The following is a 25,523-nucleotide window of genomic DNA, read 5'->3' as shown; positions in this document are numbered from 1 at the left end:
TGGCACAATAAGTACAAATTATTTTTTTATTTAAACAGAATCCCTAGGCTTTGGTGAAAGAGAAGGGCAAGAGACTGAGTAATGAACTTCTTTTGAGGGAAAATGGGAGCCAGGGACTAAACCCAGGGAATATTAGATTGATATGATGTGGAGTTAAGACTCCTCCCTCTTCCCACGCTTGCTGAAACCAACCCTAAGGAGGTATGGTGTGCTCAAACCACGCGACCTTTGGACTCATACAAATCTGCATTTGCATCTTGGACCTGTTTCTTTTTATTAATAATAGTTAATGCTCATATAGCACTTACTATGTGCCAGACACTGTTCTAAGCACTGAACAGATATTAACTCTTTTAACACAACAACCCTGTTGGGTAAATCCTATATATGAGTTGGTGGACCTTAGGTGAGTTTCTTAACTTTTCTGTACCTCTGTTTCCGTGTCCATGAAATAATATTATATCTACCTTCCATAGTTACTGTAGGGATTAAATGTAACAGTGTATGAAAGTAATTTCCACCTAGAAATTGCTCTTAACTCAATCTTACTATCCTTATTATGGAAGTTATCCAGAAGGTGGAGTAAAGGTAAGTGATTAAGTGATTCAGATCCTTTACAGCCCTAAGAACTTCTAGATAGTCTTCTATAAATTCTTTATATTTTTTCTATGTTTCAAAAAATAAGTGTTATGTTTCCTCTTATTAATCTTCCTCTGTTCTTCTGTAGTTGTTAGATTGTTTTTAAGTCTTAAAAAACAACAGTTAATTTGGGAGCCGGAGGGTGGGTGAGAATTTGAGTGGCCTGTGGCCTGCTCCTCTAGGATTCTGGGAGATGCAGACAGAGGTGAAGGGAGCAAGAACCCATGTGGAACACTGAATGTTGGCAGACAGGAAAAGGAAGCAAGCAGGCCCAACTTCTGGGGACTGGAAGAGAAGAGGTGGTAGACAGGCCCTTGGCACCAGCCTGACACATGGCCCCTGGGGCTTCATGGCTAAGCAGGCGGCTGCATTCCCATACACTGAGGTAAGCAAATGTGTTCCCTTCTGTTGGCCTTTGGAAGAAGAACTCATACGCTTGCCATTTTACAGATGGAGGAAGAGGCTTAGAAAAGTATCAAGAATTTTGAGGAGAGCCAAAAGAGCTGCACTTGCATGTCCAAGGCCTCCTGCTTTGGGCCATACCATTCTCCTTGAAACCAGAGAAGCCTGCTGGCCGGCAATCCCAGTGTGACACAGAATGTCTCTGGAGGCTCAGCCTGGGGCCTGACACCTTGCAGGGCTGTGAGGTCAGCCTTCAGTGTGCAGTCACTCTGTGGAACTGTAACTGTTCTTTCTCCCTGTTCAGACAAATGACAGAGTACATTTTGACCCCAAAGTGTGTCTTGTCATATCTCACCAATATCCAGTAGGCCATATGGCTTATAATACCAATTCTTCTCCAGCCTCCAGAAGGAAGGAGTAGTTCACCAGAGCCAGTCATAACCAAATTTGGGAATTTGCTTTGGAAAGAGAAAAGCAGAAAGCACCTAAAAGGGCAGATTTTATAAAACCCTTCCTTGGAACACCTGTATAGCAGCCAGCCTGGAAGTACCCAGAAAAAACTGCTCGGAGCTTGGTTTCAACAGAACAATTCACACAGTGATTTGCATTTTAAAAATGCTCAAGTTACTTGGTACAAATGTGTCTTAACTATAGACTCATTTTCAAATTTTACATAAATCCTGAACTAGTTAAAAAATCATAAAAACCCTTAAAGAAGCAGTCAGCAGACTGTACGGTGACGGCAGGAAATTAGCTGTATTGTTGAGGAACAGATGGTTTACATTATACAAACCCTTTAGGCTAAACTTGTTTAGGTCTGGCATATTGTAAATTATATTTTAGTAATGAAAGTGAAATGACCTCTGCTTGACCTCAAGTGGGGTTTGTCTGTTTGAACCAATGTAGTGGAAAACTATGAAAGAAAATGAAGTCATAAAGTTTTGGCAGTTCAATTTTGGCTCATTTCAAGTTAAGGGGTTATAAATCTGTTTAGTTTTTGTTTGACAAGTATTTGTCATACAGGGATGTACAAAATGTAAAGAAGTGTAAAATACACAGGAGGCACAGTGCCAAAGTAAACCAAGTACAAAGGAAAATTGGAATGAATAGGGTCCTGGGCTCCTATCTCTTTATCACTCCCTCCATTAGTTGAATGACAAGATGGGCTCCGTTTATTATATGCTGTAAGGCAATTAAGTACCTTAAAAACTGAAACAGGCTTTCAGTTTAAATGTTAACATTTTTACTTCTCAAAGTAAACACACATCTGCCTCAGCATGGTTTTAAAAATTATATAATTTTGCAGGGGAGAAAAATCAAAGTTGATGTAAAGTTGATATATCATTCTAAAATTCAATTGTGGCTTCTTCCTATAGCAATTTTTGAAGAGCAACTACATTAGAGCTTAAATGAGCTCTTCACAGAAGGAAAATGAAGAGAAAACAGTGTAGATGTGAATCACTTGGATGTGAGTCAGATGTGAGTACGCAGCACTGTCTAAACTGCGGACACAGAGGTCAGGCCAGTGGGTGGTGCTGGGTCATTTCACCAGAGAGATGAATACTAAGTGGGACATGTGACCCTTTTAAATGTAATAATGTTAGATATGAAAGCAATGGACTGTGGGTTGAGTTTTAAAAAATTGTAATTATGTAGGTGGCAGATGGATAAGGAGGACAGACTCAGTGACTTCACCTCTTTCCACTTTGGGAAGTTAACCATGGGTGATAGCGCATTTGAAATGACTCCTCTGGGTGACACAGCTCACTACCAATCTGCCATTTCCCAGGCACTTGACGTGAGTGATTACCATAGGAAATGAGGTGAAGGTTTTGTGATGACCACCACCATTTGTGTGCAGCACGGATCCCACTTTGTGACTTACTGCCTCTAAAGTAGGGAATGAATACTCTACTTTTGAGTCCAGCTTCTAGTAGACACACAGATTAAAAAAAAAAAGCAGAGCCACATGAGGTAGAGAGAACCAGGGCCCAGTACAGGAATGTGGCTTCCACAGCAGGAACTGAAGGAGAACTGAAGTGCATGTACATACAACTGACCCAATTCTCCCCCTGTAGTTTCTGCAGCCCCTGTACTGGGTCCTTTCCCAGGCCCAGTGCCCCAAGACTGTTACCCTTTAAAATATCTCTTTTGCTATACATTTTCCAGTTCTAGGTGGACACACATGTCTGTAGGAAGAGAAGGTTCCAGACAGTGGCATTTGTCCTCAGCCCCATTAGAGTTATAATGAAGCAGATCCTGGCCTTGTTAAAATTAAAGGGGTATTTTGGGTAAAAGGGGGATACTGCCAGATACTTTTTCTCTTTAGAAGCAGTTTTCCCTGAGATCTGTGTTTCTGTGGGACTTACTTGCTCTCTGAATCTCAAGTACTGACCAGCATAGTGACCATCAGAACAGGCAATGGAATAGGAGGAGCAGTGCTCCTGCAGGGCTTGTTAAAATGCAGATTGCTAGGCTCCACTTCCAGAGTTTCTGATTCTGTAGGTCTGAGATTTTGACAAGTTCCCAGGTGATAAAGGTGCTCCTGAACTGGAAGCTTTACTTTGAGATCCACTGGAATAAACGAGTATGACTTTCTGGATAGACAATTAGCTTAGTGACCTGGTCTCTGCTCCTTGAATGTTGAGTGATCACAGAGCATCTGAAGAACCTGCTTGAGCAATTCTTATACAAGACAGAGAAAATAATATACTCTGATTCAGAAGATGCTTTGGCAATGCCAGCTAAAGAATGTAAGAACCATGACTGGTCTTTACTGATTTAATATTCTGCATGGCTACTGTCTTAGAGAGTCTCAAGGTTTTGAAATATAAATCAGGCTATAGCTTGGGCCATGTCATCAATTCATTCTGTTTTCACATGTAGCCCATAGTGTGGGATAGATTTTAATAGCTGGTTGCATCAGTCAGTCAACTGATATTATATACCAAAGAGTATATACATACAGAATAGTGTAAGAACCACACAAGAATCATCTGAGCTTAATAATAGCTACCACGTACTGAATACCTACTATGTGCCAGATACTGAGATAACAATGGCTACCATTTCTTTTTGGAGTGCTTACACTTTATGCTGTAAGGACTTTATACATATTAACTCCTGTCAGCCCCACAGTAATCCCATGAAATTGGGCACTATGACTTTATCCCCATTTTACAGATGAAGAACCTGAGGAACAGAGCAGTTATGTGATCCCACAGCTGGTAGGCAAATCCCTGGGCTGTCTCCCTAATGATGACCACTCTGTACTCCCTTATTTGCTATGTGCTTAATGCATCAACTCATTTAATCCTCATCACAACCCCACGAGATCCATACTATGATTATCCCCATTCTATGGATCAAGAAATTAGGGCATTCAATGGTCAAGTAGCTTGATTAAAAAGCACAACTCTTAGGGGGTGATGCCAGGACTCAAATCCAACTATGTGTGACTTCAAAGTTGGAGCATTTTTCTGGGAAGATGTGGCCATTTTCATTCAATTCTCAGAGAGCTCCATATTTTTAAAAGCATGAGGCCCAGCGGTGTAAAAGTGGACTGTCAAGGTGTAATTGCTTTCTGGTTACTCTGTGACCTAGGCCTTACTCTGGTTGATTCTCTATCGCTCCCATTGGTTGGTTTGGACAAGCGAACACAATCTTTCCTCAGCAGCCTTTGCCCGCATTGGGCACAAGAGCCTTGGAGAGTGTACAGATTTCTCAGTATCTGGATCTGGCAGTTAACAGGAATCTTCTTGACTCCAAAGTCTATTTTCCTTTCTTGTGCATTTTATTGGTTCTTAGATGAACAGTGTTGGAATTGTGAAACAATGGACTCTACTTATAAATGGAAATGATCACATTTTAAAAGCTTAAAAGGCCACAACCATTTTATTTTGGGAGGTTATGGACATTTTCAAAGACTACAGCTGAACTAAGTTAAGTGCTTTCTGGCTTATGTAATCAGATTCTAGAGGGAGTTTCATCCAATAGTTTACCACATTTGTTCAGAGTTCAGCTGCGCTTTTCTGGAAGTGATTTAACTTCAGAAGCAGTTCTTTTCTCTATCATGTAACTTTCTGATAGCCAGTTTGAATGTATGGTGGGGACCAGGGTTGCTTCTCTGGTGGAATTACCTTATAATGTCAGTGGGAGAGGGTCTATTCTGCCTGGAAATAGGCAGAGCAGATGCCAGTCATTCTATCATCAGTTTGACCCACCAGGTGCTCCTAACTTGGGCTTGTGTGTTTCAGTTGGTCTGAAGGTTAAGGCAGCAGAGGGAGATGGCAAAGGCCTGGGTTTGAGTTTTGGCTCTGTGGCTTATTAGCTGCATGACTGTGAGCAAGGTCTTAACCTGAAGCTTCAGTTTATTCACCCCCCAAATCAGGCTCACTTAGTACCTATTTCAGAAGGTTATAATAGAGATTCCATTGAGATAATACATATGATGTACTTTAACTTATTTGTAATACCCATTTGTAATATATCCATTTATAATACCAATTCTCTTTAGCAGTAAAGTTTCTACAGACAGGGTGAAGCTGAGGCTCTGTTCTGGACTACCTCCCTGTCCTCATTCTCCAACCCTCTCCACCCTGGTAGGTTTTATCTGGGTTAGGAACACGGGGGGGTTTATGCTAAACCTGATAGGCACAAGGAATACCAGATCTATCCAAAGAGCTACACCTCTATCATTGCTGCCGTGACTCCCTTGCCTCTGTCCTCAGCCTGGTCAGTGCTGTGGGCTGCTGGATCCTAAAGCTTCCTCCCCAGCTCACATACATTATCCTGAGTATACCATTTAGGAGTCAACTAAAAGATCTGTATTTTTCTTATCATCACTGTATTAAAAATAATAGTGACTTCTAGCTATTGAGTACCTGTGAAGTGCCAGACACACTATCTCAAAGTGTCAAAAATATCTCTCAAAACAAATCACTCCAAAAACAAATGGTAGCCATTGTTATGGTCTCCAGGTCTGGCACATAGCAAGTATTCAATATGATAGCTATTATTAAGCTCGGATGACTCTCATGTGGTTCCTCATACATGATTCTGTATGTATATACTCTTTGGTATACAGTATCAGTTGATGACTGATGCAACCAGCTATTAAAATCTATCCCACACTATTGGTTTCATGTGAAAATAGAATGAACTAATGCCATGGCCCAAGCCATAGCCTGATTTATATTTCAAAACCTTGAATCTCACTAAGATAGTAGCCATGCAGAATATGAACCCAGTAAAGTCCAGTCATGGTTCTTACATTCTTTAGCTGGCATCACCAAAGCATCTTCTGAATCAGAGTATATTATTTTCTCTGTGTTGTATAAGAATTGCTCAAGCAGGTTCTTCAGACGCCCTGTGGTCACTCAACATGAAGGAGCAGAGACCAGGTCACTAAGCTAATTGTCTGATTAAGAACTATTAAGAGCCATCTGTCTTTGTTTTATAGATGAGAAAACAAAGGCTCAGAGCTCATGGCAGTAAACAATGGAGCCAATATTTGTAATCGTCTCTCTTGGCCTCTAAATCCTCACTCTTTGAAGTTTATCAAACTACCTCCCCCAAAAAAAGATGAAGAAAAAAATGTGTGTGGAAAGGTACCTCAGGCTCAGGGAGCACAGATTCTTGGGTTCTGGGAGGAAGAATTTTATAACTTGAGATCGGTCCTTCCAGATTTAGAATCGTGATGTCAACTGGGAACTAAAGTGAAGCAGGAGGACAAAATCAGCACAGGAGGAGAGGGAGGAAGGACTGACAAACATTAGAGGATGCTCCTAGGTAGGGAATGAAAAGGAGAACCAGTGAAGAAAGAGGAGACAGGAGGAGAGACAAGAGAAAAAGTAGTTCAAGATGGTAGTTAAGAATATGAAATGCTCCAGAGAAATTTGACTTGACAAAGACTTGGAAAAAGGCCATTCGATTAAATTACATCACCAATGATTCCCTAGAGGAACATGCCAATAAAACAATGAGCTCAGAAGCCTAGGGAGACACTGGCTTTAAGGAATGAGTGGAAAAGTTATTGAGGATGTTTTAGCACCACGTGTGGTGACCCTGGGTAAGGACAGGGGCTTCAGAGGGCTAGCTGGACTGCAGCAGGGATTGTTAGATGGAAGCATGTGGCTGGCAAAAGGGACAGGCCCAGAGAACATAATCAAGCATCAGTACATTCAGAAACTACTGTGGCTGGAAAAGAAAAGGACAAATGAATTGTCCTGAAGTGAAAAAACAGAGAGGCTGGCAGGAGGTGAGGGTAAACTGAGAAGTAAAACATAGCCACCAGTTTTAGAAAGCGAGGCGAACCCTGCTTTCACCTCAGTGTTCCTTCTGTCAGCCGGGAGGAGCACGAGTATGGTCCCCAGGCCAACCCAGGCTTCGGCTGTTGCTTTCCCCAGCCCCTCACCCACTCTTCTTGCCCCCCATTCTCAAACTACTCCACCTCTTACTTCTCTGCACCTAAGTCCCATGGAGGTGACTTACACAGGGAAGGACAATGGCCCCTGTGCCTGAGGAGAGGCTCTGCCCTCTCTCCAGCTCCCCAAGAGCAAGCTTGGCAGTTTTTCTCTCTTAGGAGACTGCCCTGTTCTTCAGACACATGACACTCATGAAGGGGCAAAGGGAAAGAACCAGAAAGAAGGGTAGCTAAGGTTTCCAGGCTGCTTGGAGCAGGTGCATTTTCTCCAGTACTTCTAAGAAACACCCACTCAGACTGTAAAATTTGTAAGGAAATATGGAAAAATCCTCCTTAGTTCATGTATCACTAGAGTACTCATCAGAGGACTTTAAATGTGGAAAAGAAGAGATTATCTAATCTAATTGAATGGCTTGAAATCGTTTGCTGAGCAGAATGGAAGGAAAATAAACAAGCAGTACTTTACATGAACACAGTCACTTCCTTCTCTGAACAGCTGAGAAAATTGAGACTGAGAGAGGCTCACTGGCTTCTCAGGGTGGCCGGGCAGTTGGAGATGGAGCGAGGGGGAGCCCTTCCACTTCCTGACTGTTAAAGGCTCTGCGTTAAATGCCTCTCTGGTCCACTGACTTCCTTTCCCCACAGATCAGAAGGAAACTCAGCAAAAATGTTAACTTCCAACTTCACCATCCATGTCTCTGGGGACTGTAGCCAGGGCCCGTCAGCCAGTCTGTCTGCGGCTTCCGATTGTCCCCTCTGCAGGGTATGGATTTCTAATCTCTCAGAGAAGCCTCTTCTTCTAATCTAAACACTTGGGAAAATTTCAGCAGCTCAGCAAGTGGAGAGAGATGGAAATAGATAGCTTGAACCCTGACGGACACAGTCATTTGAATGAATAAGAATCTTGGAGTCTCTGATTTGCATTGACCAAGGAAAAATAAGAACCAGGCCACGGCAGACCAGCTTCCATCCTTCATTCTTTTTTCATCCCAGCCTCCAAATAGCTTTTTGATTTTACTCAGGCAGGCTGTTTGTTCTCAGAACTTTTTTCTTTCTTTCTTTCTTATGTGTGTCCCTTCCTTTAGATTTCATAGGTACATGTAATATTTATGTGTCAGTGACCTTGCAAAGTAGTTTTAGAGATTGATTGTTTACATTTAGGAATTTTCTTTAAGGTCTACAAAGTCCTTTGTGCTTTTTCCAGGAAAGGCAGTCAGTAAGAACCAAAACAAACAACTGAATAACTCAAGTTTGATTGAAGCCAAATCTCTTCGGAGAGTAAGGAAAAAAAGAATTAGCATTTGGTTCTCTTGTGTCCTTTTTCCTCCTCAACCCAAGCAAATATACCCAGGCCCTTCTTCCTTCCAGCCTGGTTCACAATTGCTCGATACAAAATCCTAAGCCTTGTGTTGGCAATATTTTGGCACTGGGATGTTTTGCAAGGGACACTTCAGAAATGATCCAGAAATGATGAAAACAATGTTTACTTCACCAAGTCTTTGGGGTACATTTGTCTCTATGACCATAGAGGGTGGAGGACTATATTATTGCTCTGGCCAAATTTCACATGATCCTGGCAGGACTGGGGCTCCGGCCTTTAGACTTGAGTCTATTATACAGGCCTCTCAAGGATTTGTCACAAGCCAGGATGATGCCTGTAGCTGGTATTCAGCCCAAAACAACCAAGTGGACTCACAGTTAGTTGTTCGCACCACCCACCACTCTCTTTCCCAGCAAGGTTTGTTCTGTGAAAAAGTCATCATGGGGCAAGTACAAGAACTGTAGACTTGAAAAATCCTATGCTCACAGTTCATCTCTTCCAATTACTAGCTCTTTGATTTGGAGCAAGTTATGTAATCTGGATGAATCTCAGTTACCCTGGTTGTAAAACAGTGATGATACCTATCCTCTAGAAGAGCTGTGAGGATTAAATGAGATGATAAATGTAAAAGCTCCTGGAATACTTCCTTGGTATATACATAATCAACATATTTGGCTTTCTCTATGTATGCCACAAAGATCTCTGAGATCTTTATTTGAAAAATAGCATAAATCTAAAAACATTGAACCTTTTGGATATCATGTGCTGCAAATCAAACCTCCGCTAAAAATGGAATTGACTTGCAACTTTGAGGCTGACCTACAAAACTGATAATTTTCCTAAATGGAAGTGACTCTTCCCATGGTTCCTGCCACAGTAATGAGGAGCCCATCCCTCCAGAATGGTGACTGCTGCATAGTGACTACGTAAACCAAACTGACCTGAATCCCTCTCCCACCCAAAATGTTGGTGTTTCTAAGGCTTCTCGACACTTAATAACAGAAATGACAGGGAAGGATTCTCACAGAACAAAGACGGTTGCACTAGAAGTTTGAAGTCATGGGATATATGACAGGACAACGAGGTGTTACTTCATGAATGTACAATAATATGAACCTCTCTCTTTTCTTCTACCTTTGTAAGGATTAAGTGTGATATTACATAACATGCTATGTCCACTAGCTAGCAGCTAGGGTGTCCAAAAAGTTGAACCTCCACCTTTACCCATCCTCCAAGCCACTTAGTGAATTCTGTAGTTTTCTGGTCTATGGGCATTTTTATGGTAAAAATTCATACTTAAGAGAACAGCAGTTTTGCTTGGAAGAGAATACTTAAAAATGAAATTTTAGCTTTTAAGAAACCCAAAAATCTTACTAATAAATATGACTTTCCAATAGGCTTAAAATATTTCTAAGACTTTTTAAATTAAAAAAAAAAATCTAACTGCAGAGCAGAGTAAAATCAAATGAGGGCTATATGTCTGTCCTGATTATGCTTCTGTACTAAGGATTAGTTAATTTGAGTGTGAAGACTTTTTTCCTACAACTTGATTAAAAGTGATACATCTTTTCTTTATGAGGGTCAAAAGAATAATCCGATCACTAACCCACAGAGAAGAGAAATATTTGTTTAATAAGTGAATGAATGTTCCTATGGAGTTGGAATGAGAAGAAAAGAGAGGCTTTAGGATACAAGAATACTGAATTATTTCAATGAAATCTCTTTGCTGAGAAACCTGGGACTGAGGCACTAGCTTTCCAGAGAGAGGCGGCCTCTGTTGTATTTCAGCTCCAAGATGTGGTGTGTGTGCTCCACTTTAGGTAAGGGGCAGTGACCCTGGGTTCTTCACCAGGACTTCAAGCAAACCACAGGTTGAAAGATGTGAAGGAAAACCTAAAAGGATGTGGACTGATTTGGCCCAGAGAAGAGATGGCTAAGGTGGGCTATCACAGAAGAGACTTCAAAGATTAGAAAGGACAGCACTTAAAATATGCTTAAACCAAAGCAAAGTGGATTTAGGTTAGGCGTAACAAGGATTTTTGTTTGGTGGTGTTAAAAAACACATCAGTGATAAGTACATACTCATTGGTGTGCAATAAAAAGGATTTTTTGACAGTGAAGTTAATAAAAATGTTGGATTTCTCTCTCAGTGTTCATCTCTTTCTCTTTGCAAGAGTACAGAATTTCCTTCTTTGAAATTTTGAAAAATAGCTCACATTCTGAGTCCTGAAGGGCTGGGAGAGATGATCTCTTCAGGATTCCTGTCACCCAGACTCCATGGTGAGGTAGTGATATGGCCGGCCCAACAGTGAGGTGAACATACTAATGAGAGTATGTGTACTCTGCCTTGGACAAAGTTAGAGATGTATGGTTATGCTGAAAACAAACTCCAGTTCTTATAAAACTCTGACTCCATATCATTGGATTTCTAAGCTGGGGGGGATTAAAAATTTTGCTTTACCTGAAAGCCTCTAGAATAAATGCAGCTCTGTACTGCTAATTTTACCTTGGGTTTATATGCGTTCAGCATTGACATCTCTACATTTTGACCTCTGACGTGTTTCGGTTGCCTCTGGACAGGTGGTGACGATGATTTCTGGTTATTGCGGCAGACACAGATGAAGAAGAAGAGTAAAGCAATAGCCAGAGGAACAGCAACGCTTGGCACCAGTATGTACAAGATTTCCATTTTATTCTTCTCCTTGGAATCTTTTGAATCTGGGTGCAGAGATGAAAAAGAGCAAAGTTATAAGAGTTCAAATAACATGTATAAAGTTACTTTGCGTAGTTTAAAATGACCTCCTATTCCTCTATACACACAAACCCACTTGAGAAAAAGACAACCATAACTTATTACAATTTGTTTCTATCAAACCTTCAACATAATTTATTAAAGTTTAAAAGTTTAAAGTTCAAATGTTTAAAAGTGCAGAGGGACATTATGAAGACTTTGCATGTGTTTGGGTTCCCCTGTGCTGTTGCCTTCCTTTAGTGGGAGACCTGCATATCTCTAACACTTGAAAAGTTAAACGCCATGGGAATGGACTGTATACACGTAAAAGCATTAACATGGACCACAGGGCTCTTCTTCCATTGGCTCCCAGACCAGGTCAACCACCACGATGTGGTGGGCCAGAAATCATGCCCCTGTGTTGGCTGGTTTGGACATACAGGGCCAGACCTGTATCTTCCAGAATCAATATCATTAAAGAATCCTGGCCCCGGCGTCCACAAACTACAGGCCTGAGGGTATGGGGGTCTGAAGTCAGGGAAGCTCAGTCTCTGATGAGCTGTGTGACTTTGAACAATCATTCACCTCTCTGGGCCTTACATTTTCTCGTCTGCAAAAGTGAACTATCTATTTTGCATGGTGTCTAAAATTCCCTCCAGCAAGGCACCACTATATAACCTGACACTCTTTTGAAACCCAAGAATTCTTTTTAAATGGTTTCATATGAACCCAGTAATTATGAGAACTAACACTTTAAAGTATATTTTTGAAATCTTATACAGCCCCTGAACCATTGCTTAGAAGAGAATATCATATGTACAGAAGGACATGAGATATACTTTTCCTTTTATCAGTTTGAGTCTGCCCTACATACTTAGGACATATACTATCATTAATGAGTTATCTGACTAGTAAAACAAACACAAGAATTATGAGACAGTAATTAAAGGGATTAAGTAATGCATGGCTTGGTCAACAATAACTACATCAGTTATCATGCTTTAAAAAAATCTAAAGTGTGAAAATTCAGATGGACACAAAATTCAGAGATGATTATTTACTTAACAAAAGAGTCAACCATGTGTCCATGCACTTATCCTCTCACTTGTTCAGTAAGTTAGTAAACAAAAGCTACTACTGCCAAGCACTATCCTAAGTGCAGGAATATAAAATTATATACGACATGTCCTTTGCCCTTAAGGAGCTCATGGTCTGGTAAGGAAAACAGAGGAGAGGCGATTACAACATGCTGGAGATGCTATGAGGGAAGTACGAATAGAACGGTGAAGAGGCCTCCAACATCCCGCTGGAGCTTTCCTTGTACATGTAAATGAGAATATACTCCGCAGAGGGTTTACTCCTTCTTTAGGAAACTCTTGATCAGTGAGATAGAGCAGTCACTCATCACTCTGCCTTCTCCTCACACAAACAGACTCAACACAAGAAGTTAGCAGAGGACACCAAACCTGGGTGGTGGGACTGTGCTCTGTGGGTCAACCCTCAGAGGTGGTTGGGGAGGAGTAAAATCTGCTCTTTGAATAAACATAACATTTAAATATTTACAGAGTGTTTTCTTCTGGCACAAAATCATGTTAGCTATTATTATTAATATGGGCCAGGTACTATTCTAAGCACTTTCCATGAACTCATTCATTTTTTCCTGACAACCAAGACTATGAGGTGGGTGCCAACCTTATCCCCATTTTTACAGGTGAGGAAGTTGAGGGACAGAGTGGTTAAGTAACTTGGAAGGACATGCAGCTAGTAAAGAAAAGCTGGGACTCCTTCCCCTCACCCCTCCTGCTCTAGCTACTATGCTACACTGCCCATAACTTGAGAATGGCTGTTGTTTTGCACCTATTTTTCTCTTGGTAGGATTTCTTGTTTCACAGAGGTAGGAAAGGTGGGGAATACCACTGATGCTTTGCCAGAAATGCTGCTTTTGAATTCCCCACTTTATAAACAGTGGCAGATAAACATAACCCAGGCATCTCTGGAAGTCATTGTACTCATTCTAGTCATTAGGAACTTAGTCTCGGTGCTTTAATAACAATTGTATCTACATGTTTGTGTTTGGATAGAAAGAAATCACATGGAAGAGTATCTACCACAGGGCCTGGCAGATTATCTGTCTATCATCTATCTGTGCATCCATGCATCCATCAGCTACCCATCCATCCATCCAGCCAGCCAGCCATATATCCACTTTAGAGACAATGTAGCAGAGTCTAGGCAGGCATCTTTTAGAGTCAGACTGCAGATCGCCTTTGTCATTATCTATGTAACCTTCAGCCCCACTGAGCAAACTCATCTGTAAAATGGAAAGTATCTGTTCTGTACCTGTGACAATTGAATCTCTCTCAGTGTTTCCCCCTTACCCTTAGGTAGGAAAGGATTCAGAGCTAAAGGCTTTGGGTTGGGAATCTTAAGTAATCTTCAGCAAGCAATAACCTCTTTGACCTCCATCTCTTCATTTATTCAAGGGGAATAATAATATCTGCTCTACCAATCTTATTTGGGTCATGTGAGAGAAAATGTTTATTAAAGAACTTCGGAAAATCAAAAACTACTACACAGTTATTGGATGCTATGATTATTATTAACATTATTAAACACTTTAAAATTTCTCAGTACCCTGGTGAGGGAGAAATCCCTCTTGTTATTCTTGGATTTTCAGTGAAATCATTATAGGGATAATGATTACAAAAGGAATGAGGCTAAGTTAGTACTAATGTAATGCTAGTCATTTTTCTGGCCCAGATTTTTTAGCAACAAGAGAAAGGAGGGCTTTCACCTGTCTGGCAAACAAAGGAGTCTATTTTGTACTCATTCCGTATCAGATTATTCATGCCTTTGATTGTAAACTGGGGGTGGGGGACAAATCCCCTCTAGGTTTGCAGGAGAATAAACTTAAAGGAGCTAAATCCTTTAAACATACTAAAACTTAGCTCCTTCCGATTTACACTGAGGGAATGCAAACGAGCACAATGTCTTCTTGCCAGGTGAAATAATCAAGCAGAACAATACATGGTCATGTTGAAAGTGACAGGACACATTCAAGCCTATTGTAAGTCTACGATACAACATGCTTACTTTCCTACACAGCTCTCTGCATTTGGCCAGATGGCAGTCAGTGACTGACTCAGAACATTTTATATGAAAATGTTCCACAGAACAACTACACTTACTCATGGAAAACTAGAAAACAAACATTTGTCCAACTTCTTTTTATTGTCCTACCATTTTTATGCATCATTTTAATCCAGTGCTTGGTGTTATCCTGATTTTACACATAGAGAAACAGATGTTGAGAAAGAGCAAATTGACAAAGCTAGAAAGTGGTGGAGTTCGGGTTAGATGCAGGCCTGTCTGCCTTCAATGCTGCTTTGCTTTTCAAATTATATTACTAATAAAAATTAAAATACTACATAGTAATATTATATGTATCTTTGTATGTTGACAGAGGGTAACTATACTTACCATGTACATTTAGTAGTGTAAATAACTACCTAATCACTATGGTGTATACCTGAAACACATATCATATTCTTTATCAACTACATTTCATTTAAAAAAGAAAAACCACTGGTTTACCATGAAAAAAAAGAAACTATATGGAATTGTTTTTCAGCATACTCTTTAAAATTCCGAGATTCCCTCTCAATGATGGCTAGTAACTGGGATCAACTATTAAAAAGAATCACATTAGAACAATGGAAATTATTCTTACTATTCACTTTATAGAGTGATGAACATTTCCAATGAATGCACTGCAAAGAAAACTGGCTGAAAATCAGAGTGGTGAAGATTTTTTAATACTTTGGAATAACTGTTTAAAAATAAAATGTACATATTAGTTACATCAACTTAAATACTTAGGATTTTGGAAACCAGCAATTTAGCCTGGATCACATGATCGATTTCCTTTTAAAAATCAACAATTTGGTATCACAGTTCACATCTGACATTCCTATTTTATTTTTACAATGATATGTAATACTTTGATTAGTAATTAAATATAATGGAGAAAATACTCCTTTCTTAAACTGGGCCTTAAAGCAAGGTAAACAGGATTTCTCATTCAAGAGGTGCTTTTGTAAAGTGAAACATCATCTGGGATATTACCTGGAGTTAAAATAAGAAAACCCTCAGATCTTAAATATGGCAAAGTTGGGAAGAACCCATACAGAACCTTGGAATTCAAAAGAAATTAAACAACTTAAATTAGGGCCTTGTCTGAAAAAGTGTTAGAAATAATAGAAAACAAACAGGAATCACTACCATTTATTATGTGAAAATCACAACATAAGCAGGTCTACAGCAGACAGGAGCCTGCACCCGGGATCTGTGAGCCACCAGCCAGAAGCCAAAGGGGAGAAGGTGGTGACTAGGCCTCGAGTGGACGTGCTGGGCTCGGACATTTGCTTCTGAATGATGCAAATACTAAGTATGCGAACTATTACCTGATGTATTCTCAAATGAATTCTTAAAAGACTCTGATACACCAAATACAGCGATTCAGTTTTTTTCTCTTCAGAAAATGTTTTACCCACAGTTAAGTTAGGGGTAATAACTCATTTGACAGTACTTGAGAAAAATCTTAGTAACTTGAATCACAGGAGTTCAGTAGAAGTTTCTATAAATTCTCGGGGCCTCAGTTTTCTCCATGACAAAAGAAAAGAGTTGGGCTAATTTTAAAATTTTTAATTAAAAAAACTAATGGTGTTAAAGAAACACATAAAATTTATCATCCTAACCATTTTTAAGTGTACAGTTCAGTTGTGTTAATTACATTCACATTGCTGTACCTCTTCATCTTGCAAAATTGAAACGACCCTCCCTCAACAGCTCCCTGTTGACCCTCAGCTCCTGGCGGCCACCACACTGGAACTTGACTACTTTAGACACCTCAAATAGGTGGAATCAGTATTTGCCTTTTTATGACTGGCTTATTTCACTCAGTAGAATGTCCTCAAGCATCATCCACGTTGTTGCCTATGACAGGATTTCCTCTTTTTTAAGGCCAAATAATATTCCACTGTAAGTATACAACCACATTTTCTTTGTCTATTCATCTATCAATGGGCCTGCTTCTACCTCTTAGCTATTGTGAATAATGCTGCTAATGTGAATATCTCTTTGAGATACTGCATTCAATACTTCTGGATATATACCCTGAAGTGAGATTGCTGGATCATATGGGAGTTCTATTTTTAATTTTTTGAGGAATAACCATACTGTTTTCTATAGTGGCCATACTGCTTTGGCTTCCTGCCGACAGTGAAGAATGGTTTTAATTTATCCACATCTTTGCTAACATGTGCCATTTTCTATTTTTTGGTACTGGCATCCTAATGGATGTGGTGTAGTGTCTCATTGTGGTTTTGGTTTGCACTTCTTTAATGACTAGAGTCTCATAAGCTTGTTGGCCATTCGTGTATCTTCTTTAGAGAATTGTCTATTTAAGTCCTTTGCCCACTTTTTAATTAGGCTAACTTTTAAGAACCAAAATTCAATAGGTCTTATATAAAATTAAACCTTTCATTTTTGATAGAATATTTTAGATTGGTAGACCAAGCACATTTAAACTTCATCAAAATATCTGATCAAGTGACTCACAGTATCTTTATGGATAAAAGATGGAAGGTTAGATAACAATATCATTAAGTGGAGTTGTAATTCACCATATGCCTGTATCTTGATAATGTTAATTAGCAAATCAACATCAAACTGTAGAGGGCTATGCTTGAAGAAACCTGCCTTTTCAACATTATCATCAACTACCTGATGAGGACATGTTCACCAAACTTGAAAATGGCCTGAATCTAGGAAAGATGCCTAAATGATTATAGAAATAAAATTTTAGTGGATCATACACAATAGGCTAAAACTATTACCCCAAACCAGGGGAAATTTTACAAATAAATATTATAGTTTACAGTTAGGTTAAAGTCCTTGCTTAGAGAAGTCCACGATGAGGCAAATCTACAAAATAATTTTTCATGTAACCAAACCAAACAAACAAATAAGACTAATAAATTTTAGTTAAGACTTGAAGGCTCAGTTGGACTCAACAACAACATGATAAGATTACATCAAAAAATTTGGTCCAAGGGACTTGTAACAATAAAATACCCCTCACTGGCAATGCTGAGTAATGATCAGGAATATCATGGTCCTCTTCTACCTCATCTGGTTAAAAAGCACCAAAAGGTGTCTTCTATTCTAAGAGTCAGGTTTTTAAGAAGGGTTTTGAAAGAACAAGAAACATTTAGAGGAAGAAGAGTGTGGCTAAGAAAAAGCTGGAGGAGCTACATGCTATTTAGACCAAAGAGAAAACATCAAATGAAGTATGTCTTAGGTGTCTTCAAATTTAGATGAAAAATTACACCAGAGGTTATAAACTGGATCTAGTACATAGACATGTCCCTTGTTCCTTTTTTTAAAAATTTGAATTAGTGGCCTGATTTTTTTGATATCAGACTTCACACACAAGTTTTAGGTTCTCGCTTACAAAGGCAGATATTGAATAGTGGGAGCTCTCCCATAACCACTTTGGGGTGGAGAGGTGTCTCTGTCTCTGAAGGTCTGTGGTCATGTTCAATCAGAGACTGGATGATTTCTGCCATTCCTCTCAAGGTCCTTTGATTTTAGTTGACGTTCCTTATTTAAGCCCTACTTGAAGTTTTGACTTCTTATGAAGCAACTGATTTCAAGCCAGTGCTGACTATTTTTCCTGAGTGTCCTTGGTCCACCAGATCCAGTACCAGTCCTTTCCTGCCCAGCTTTATGCTGAGCTGACCTCTGTGGACATTATTAGTGGGCACCCCTGCCCTCTGGCTTCCAGTTAGGTTCAGCCAGGACTAAAGAACTGCCCAGGACAATGAAAGGGTTTGGCTGGCGTGTTCCTCTGGCTCCCTCCTTGCTGGGCTGCAGAGGGTGCCTGTCTGCCTCTGTGGCTGCCTGCCACAGTCTTTGGACAGCCCTCTCTTCAGTCTTAGCTGCAGTCCAAGAGGTAAGCTGACCAACCGCTCCCTTGATTCTACAGGCATAGAATGGTAATGCCTCCCATTCCAGCCAGCCCTGGGTCCTGCATCTTATTGGTTTCCCCTAATTCTGCCCACACCTTTATAAACACTCTTTATAAAATTCTACTTGGTCTCTTTGCTTGTGTCTTTTTCTTCCTGCCAGAACCTAACAGCAACAATTGCTGTGGTACTGTAGCTGACATCTGTCACCAAAGAGTTACAATGACAAGAAGCACTTCTTATTGGCATAACAGTGGCCCAAAGGGTTAAGAGCATCTCAAAGCCTATTGCTAGAGCAGCTAACATACTGGGTAAATGACTCAGTACACACTGGGGACCACAGAAAACCTTTCTGTGAAAATTATTTTATATTAAAAATGTTTATGGAGCATGACTTAGTTACAGGTTTTGGGTAACTATTGTTTTTTGTCAAAAATGTATAAGGATGGGAGAATAAAGGACATCTTGAAAAAATCTCTGTAGCATAAAAACAACTCTTCCGGAAAGCTTCAAACTATACAAAGCAGTGCTCCATTCCTTCCTCCTGTCCCCCGCCCCACCATCCAGTTCACTGTAATGTTCAATTTTGGTTTGAAGAAATGGCTGAAAGACAAATTACCTTACAACAGGTCTTTTATGAAATATAGGAGAAGACTGCTGACAGAGTGAGTTAAAAACTGCAGTGTTCACAATCTGGAAAACATCTGCCTTGCCCGAACTGTAAACCACCACGTTATAGAAAATGGTTTGTGACAAAGCAGAACCCAGGGTGGGTATTTGTAAGGTCATGGGACAAATCAGGGCTATTCAGGCACAGAACTGGGCAATGTGCCCTTTGGCAAACTGTTGCAAGCCAAGGACTTAAAAGGAAACACAAAAGCAACAAGCCAGGTATGAAAAGTCCAAATGGCACCAAATGGTCCACTACTTTTCTTATCAGTGGGTACTCTTTGGTGAGGCTGCTTTAAGAGTACAAACAAAACCACAGCTTGGAGGTTCTGTTGTTTGGTAGAAGGAGAAACATTTATTTAGGTTTTTCAAACATGCTACCTTGGCAAGTAGAAGAAATGTGGCCACAAAACTTGATGTAGAGTAAAATAAAGGGCCAAGGTTTGAATACAGAACACTAATACAATTGAGTTCTGCGTCTCCATAAAATTCAAGAAAAAAAAAAAATAGGGGATCTCAGTTAATGGGGAAGAAAGAATGTAAGTCGTTAAGAATGCAGCCCAAGTAAAAAGGCCAGATCCTTGCAAAAGGAGCTCTCAGAGAAACAGACATTTTCCTCATTTCCACCCCTAGAACTGTATAGAAAAGCAAGGATAAGGACTACTGTGAAACTGTGAACCTGGGAGGTGCACCTAGGTGCCAGGTGGAAAGAACATATGCAAATGTTTCTACTTTGACTTTGTTCCCACCCAACCCACGGTGTTTAGCTTGGAAAGCCTTGTGAATGAAGGATTGCCGGCAGGTCTCAGGGAAGAAGTCCTACTCCAAGGACTGGGGATGTGTGGCTGCCAGGAAGGGAGAGAGATGGGACTTAATGGGAAAACAACAGACACTGCGAGCCTGGGCAGAGCTGCTAGGGGAACGAGTCCATATTAGGGGTGAGGCTAAGTGGAGGTCTCTCTAGGGTCTCTCCAGGTAGATGTCTTTGTGGCTGGGGCTCCATTCCTGCATCTGTGGAGCTGCGAATAAGAAAATCAATGGACAGCATCCCAAAGATCTAGAGTTCATAATGATCAAATGGGAGTGGAAAATGATAAAGGAATGTTTGTTCCTCTGAATAATCTAGAACATGTTCTTTAGTTGTGGCATGGTAAATGGAGGAATGGACCTAGAGTCCCCTGGTCCTGGTTTGAATTTTGGCTTTAGTAAAAACAATATTGCCTCAGCTTCTCCATCAGTAAAATGGAGATGATACCTTTATCCTGTAGTTACTATGAGGATTAATTAATTCAACAAATTTTATTGAATATCAACTAAGTCGTAGGCCAGTTGCTGGTATAAAGAACTTAGCACAGTATTCAATGAATAGCAGTCATCATAAAAATGCAAAGCACATAACCGTGCACATCAATGTTGGGAACTATATAACAGAGCTTAATGTGATTAATATTTTTTCCATCTAATTCTTCCACTAGATTGTAAGTTACGTGAAGGCAGGGTCTGATCTAGCTTGTTCACACAGTCTGAAGCATAGTAGAAGCTCAACACATACTGGTTACAGTGAATGACTGAATAAATAACCACTCTAATTGTTAGATACCTGGGATAGGGAAGAAAAGAGAGGGGGGATGAGGGGTCAGGTCTTGCACAAACTATCTTTTGATCCTTCACTTCCTCCAAGCACTGTCTGGACACTGCACACAGTCCTAGCTGAGCCAATTCCCATATTTGGTTGTGTTTAATTTCATATTCTGTCTTAGAGTGAAAGTTCACAGATAAAATGATCTGCAGCAGACTATTCTCAAGTGCCTTTATTCTAGAAAGTACAACAAATGCTCACATTCTGCATCTAATTAGGCGTATACTTCTTTTAGCCTTACTTAGTTGAAACAAAAGTTATCAGTAGGAAAATGAGAAACCCCATGGAAATTTAGAAATCTTCTTAAGTTCAACTTAACTGAAGAATGCAGGAACATTCCCAAGACTCCATCCCATTTGGGAGGGAGGAAGAAAATGGCTCATTTCAAATCTGCCATGCAAGCTTACAACTCCTTGTAAAATGGAAAGTTATTCTCAGTATCTATCTATCCTGCCATCCATCCATATACCTATGTATTCTACCTACCTTCCTATCTATATATCTACACACTGTATATCATGTACATACATGATATACGTACACTGTGTATATACATCTTCTATCATGTACACATGTATGTATATGATACACTCACATACATATAAATAATGGAGGTTAGGACTGGCTATAGGTTTGAGTCCTGGGTTCACGTCTTATTAACCATGTGGTTTTGGAAAGTTATCCAACATCTTTAAATCTCAGTTTTCTTTTCTTGGGTAGAATAAAACCCAATGTATAGGGTTATAGAATTACTACACATGAGGTCTAGCACAGAAAACTTATCATCTTTGGCTTATTGTAAGCACTCAATAAATAGTAACTGCTGTTTAATATTATGTTATTACATAGTCCAAATTGTATAATTTATACAATATATAAAATATGCTATATTCTATAGTCTAAGTTATATAATTTCTATCCAATCTTGGCACTATTGACATTTTGGGCTGGATAATTCTCTGTGTGAGTTGCTCTATGCATTCTGAGGTATTTAGCAGCAACCCTGTCCTCTAACCAATAGATGCCAGTAGCACTCCCCCAACCCCACCGAGCTGTGGTGACCAGACCCTGTCAAATGTTCCCTGGAAGGCAAACCTTCCCGTTTGCAAACCACTGGTATAGAACAAGGAGCAGCGAGTGGCCCGAGAGATAGGAGACATGGTTCCTATTAACCAATTTGTGATCTTAGGTAAGTCCAACCACTTCCCTGGGCCCTGGTTTTCTCATATACAGTAAAATAGAACAGGAAATTCCTACTTTATCTTTCATGATTTTTCTAAGGATGAAATGAAAAAAATCAAATGCTCTAAAGAAGTGTTATAAAAGTAGGATTCTGTTATGATTATATTTTTAGAGGTGGATACTGAAGGGCAATTACCAGAAGCTTTGTCTTGGGACAACAGCGGATGCCCACCCGCTCTGTTCTTTAATCTTTAGACGGGGGAGCCACTGGCCTCTCAGCAGCTTCCTACTGATCACATGTCAAGCATTCCTTGTCCCTTTCATGGATATATTTGTGGCTTAGTCTAAAGAATTTGAGAGAAATTGTTTTCTTTCAAAATGAAATAAAAATATTCTTTTTGAAGAAACTATTATTGTGGGTGGTGAAACCGTCCTGTCATCCCCATATTCAATTTTCATCTAAGTCTCTCTCTCACATGACTATAATGAACAAATCCTCATACTTTTAGGCTGTGTTCTCTGTAGATTGATATTCAGAAAGAAATATTCTGAGGGATTCCAACATCAATATGCTGATTAATACTACAATAATATATTAAGTAATACTATGCTGGATTTCTTCATCAGTAAAGGAAAACTTTTTGATGTCATATCATATTATGGGGATCAGTATATTGGCCACCAGTATATTGTTGTCATTATTTCACGGATTTCCAAAATATCTTTAAATGTGAGATAGCAGAGTGCCTGGGAAAAGATCATGAGCTGTGAGTTTGGTCAGAGCTATATGTAGACAGATGAGGGTCCAAGGTCAAATCCCCTTAGTTGTGTGACATAGTACTTCTGAACCTCAGTGGAATACATTAACACCCACCTACAGTGTGGTTATGAATGTTAAGTGGAGATGAGTATGTGAAGCATGGAACATCATGCAGACACATGGTGGGTGTTTTTGTAGATGGAGGTGATCTTTCTTTCTGTGTCCATAGTCTGAAAGACTGTTAAAGGGTTTCTTTCATTCCTCAGAGCTTGTATTAAGTCAGATTGCTTCAGGAAGGCAATTGAAATGAAAAACAAAACTTCTTATGGTATAATTTAGAGTCTTGACTTAAACCAGTTGTAATAAAGCTTGAATCAGTTTATCAGCAATCTTCCAGTTTATGAGCAAATAAATTGTTTCCCTAATTCTGATGGGCATTAGTTGGAAATGAAGGGTAAGAAGTTACCTAAAGTACAATGGCATTCACCCAGAATGGAGTGAGCAATATATTTCTTCCTTAAAATAATTCATTTAGTCTCCTTAAGGACATGCATCAGTATCCTGAGACAGCACAGTAGAATAGCAAGATGAGCCTGGAGTCAGACAGACCTGCCATTCACTAGTGGGGTGACTTTCAGGCTCTCTGAGCTTCAGTTGCTTCATCAGCAACATAGGGTTAATATGCCTGTCACTGTGTCAGGGTGAGTACAGATAAAGCCTGAGAAAACCCCAAGTACTGTGCTGGCACATGGAAGGTGCTCAGCAAGTGTTGCTCTTATCCTAGATCTCTTGCACATCTTCGTACCTTGCCTGGTTTAGGAGAATAGATGGGGCAACTAAGTAAATGATTATAAACCTACATTTTGTTTTTATTCCTTTCCTATTAATGTTGTACGTTGCATGTGAGAAAAGTCATAAATTACTAAGTGTGAACCACTTAAAAAATATAGGATAATTTGCTTTAAAGATTTCAGTGATGGCTCTGGAAGACTTTACTTTGTAATTGTTCTTTATGCTGCATATGAAGGCATTTTAAAGTCCAGAAACACAAAAGGGGTCTGTCTGATCACCTTCCTTTCAAACTTGGCATGTTTAACCCTCCATAAAACTATTTTGCAGAAGACAATATGGTAACAGGTAACCTGTAAGAATGATTATTGTAGCATAATAGCTTCTCAAATTTTCCTAGAAAAGGTTCTTTTTAATATTTTTATTACTTTTTCCTATGGACTTCTTTAGTGTTCCATAATATTTGTTCTAACTTCTATTGTATCACACACACTGCATTCTGATTGTAATGTGACTCACATTTTATTTCTCTTTCAATCCCCTGCTTCACAGAGGGCTCTCAAACAATATTGGGTAAAATGAGAGCAAACATTCCTGTCTCTATTAAGACTGTATGCTAATTATAGCAGATTCTTCTTTATATATTGTTATATGATAATTATAATAGATAATATTTATTGAACATTCCCTATCTTCCAGAAACATCATAGGGTTTTTCGGTTAACAAATCATTTATTTTCACAATAAACCCTATGTGAATATCATTATTATCTCTAGCACACTGTGGTAGCTTCCCAGCAGTAACACCCTGACTCCCCAACCAGGCCTGGGAAACCCAGTTGACATTATCTGTGAGAACAGGGATCAGGAAGGTGATCAGTTTCAAAATAGTCCCCAACTCCAGGTTTCACCAACATTATCATTCTGTTTCTTACCCTCCAAACATTTTCTAGAAAAAGGAACACAGTAATTCAGGAAATTGACTTTCTTTCTATACTTTTACAGTATAAAAAGATAAGGCCAAGGACACAGTTTATGCACAGACTTCCCTGGATGACTGAGTAATGGCTATAGATTCATCCTACCTTGTAGGTGTTCTCAGAGACACAGGGAAACAGTTCTCTTTCTGTTTCCAATACACCATGCACTTGGTCATGGACCACTGTTGGGTAATGTCTTTTCCTACATGAATTATTGTGGTAAGTATTTCACCCGTGTCTCTGGGAGACAGTGCCTCTTAAACCCACTGATACAATGGCTGCAGTACAAAAGTAGTTTATACCTTAAGAGGGTGCTTTGGTGCCCTAAAAGGTGTTTTATGTAGAAATAGCAAGGTTTATCTGTCCAAGAAACATAATTTGAAATGAAACAGACACTATCCATCTCCTTTACCCCCTTAAACAATTCTCCTAAGGGAAGGGGGGTGGGGTGGGGACCTTTTAAAGGTGACTGAATACATTAAAGGCATTTACCACACGCTGGGATGTCACACAGGTCAGACTTAAAGTTTTCATCCAAGGTGAAGCACCAGGGAGCCTCCTTCTGATTCCCCGGGTTTCGGCAGTAGGAATGTCCTCCGCTCAGCTCTGGGAAGCGGAGGCCGGTGAAGGTGTGCGTGTGCGGGTACTGGGAATTCCACGGCTGGCACTGGCGCCCCGATTTGGTCACACTGACGGTACCCCGGTAGTCTACACCTGTGCTGTTATAGCATTTGTGATCTGAAGAACACAAAAGAATAGCCCAAACTATGAGAACGAAATTGAGGAGCTGCCAGAGCTCCCAGGCGGTGGTTTCTGGAGGGAGGAGTGTGATTGACCTCATGGCCAAGGCTTCCCTGCGGGTCGGGGCCACGGGGGCAGCCTCCCTGCTTGCTTGGTTGGGACACAGGGCCTGCCTGGCAGTTACATTCCTGGGAGGATTTAAAGCCTGTGCTTCAGGA

General features: G+C 40.0%; 1 protein-coding gene across 5 annotated transcripts in view; it reads right to left on the bottom strand.

Moving 5' to 3' along the window:
* The window catches only part of ROR1 (receptor tyrosine kinase like orphan receptor 1), a 382,105-nt gene that overhangs the window by 7,428 nt on the left and 349,154 nt on the right, over positions 1 to 25,523 (bottom strand). For 3 of the 5 annotated variants that reach the window (XM_057500283.1, XM_036911300.2, XM_036911299.2), the window contains exons 7-8: positions 25,057 to 25,302; positions 11,293 to 11,504 (exon numbers count right to left, since the gene is read on the bottom strand). In XM_057500283.1, coding sequence (XP_057356266.1) covers positions 11,293 to 11,504; positions 25,057 to 25,302 — 458 coding nt within the window. Of the gene's footprint in view, positions 1 to 1,182; positions 1,338 to 11,292; positions 11,505 to 25,056; positions 25,303 to 25,523 lie in introns of all 5 variants that reach the window. The other 2 variants (XM_057500284.1, XM_057500282.1) reach the window with 2 other exon arrangements.

Source organism: Manis pentadactyla, chromosome 4 (genome assembly GCF_030020395.1).
Source record: "Manis pentadactyla isolate mManPen7 chromosome 4, mManPen7.hap1, whole genome shotgun sequence".
Taxonomy (NCBI): Eukaryota; Metazoa; Chordata; class Mammalia; order Pholidota; family Manidae; genus Manis; species Manis pentadactyla.
The sequence above is the reverse complement of the archived record's forward strand: the minus strand, read 5'-3'. Positions and strand labels throughout refer to the sequence as shown.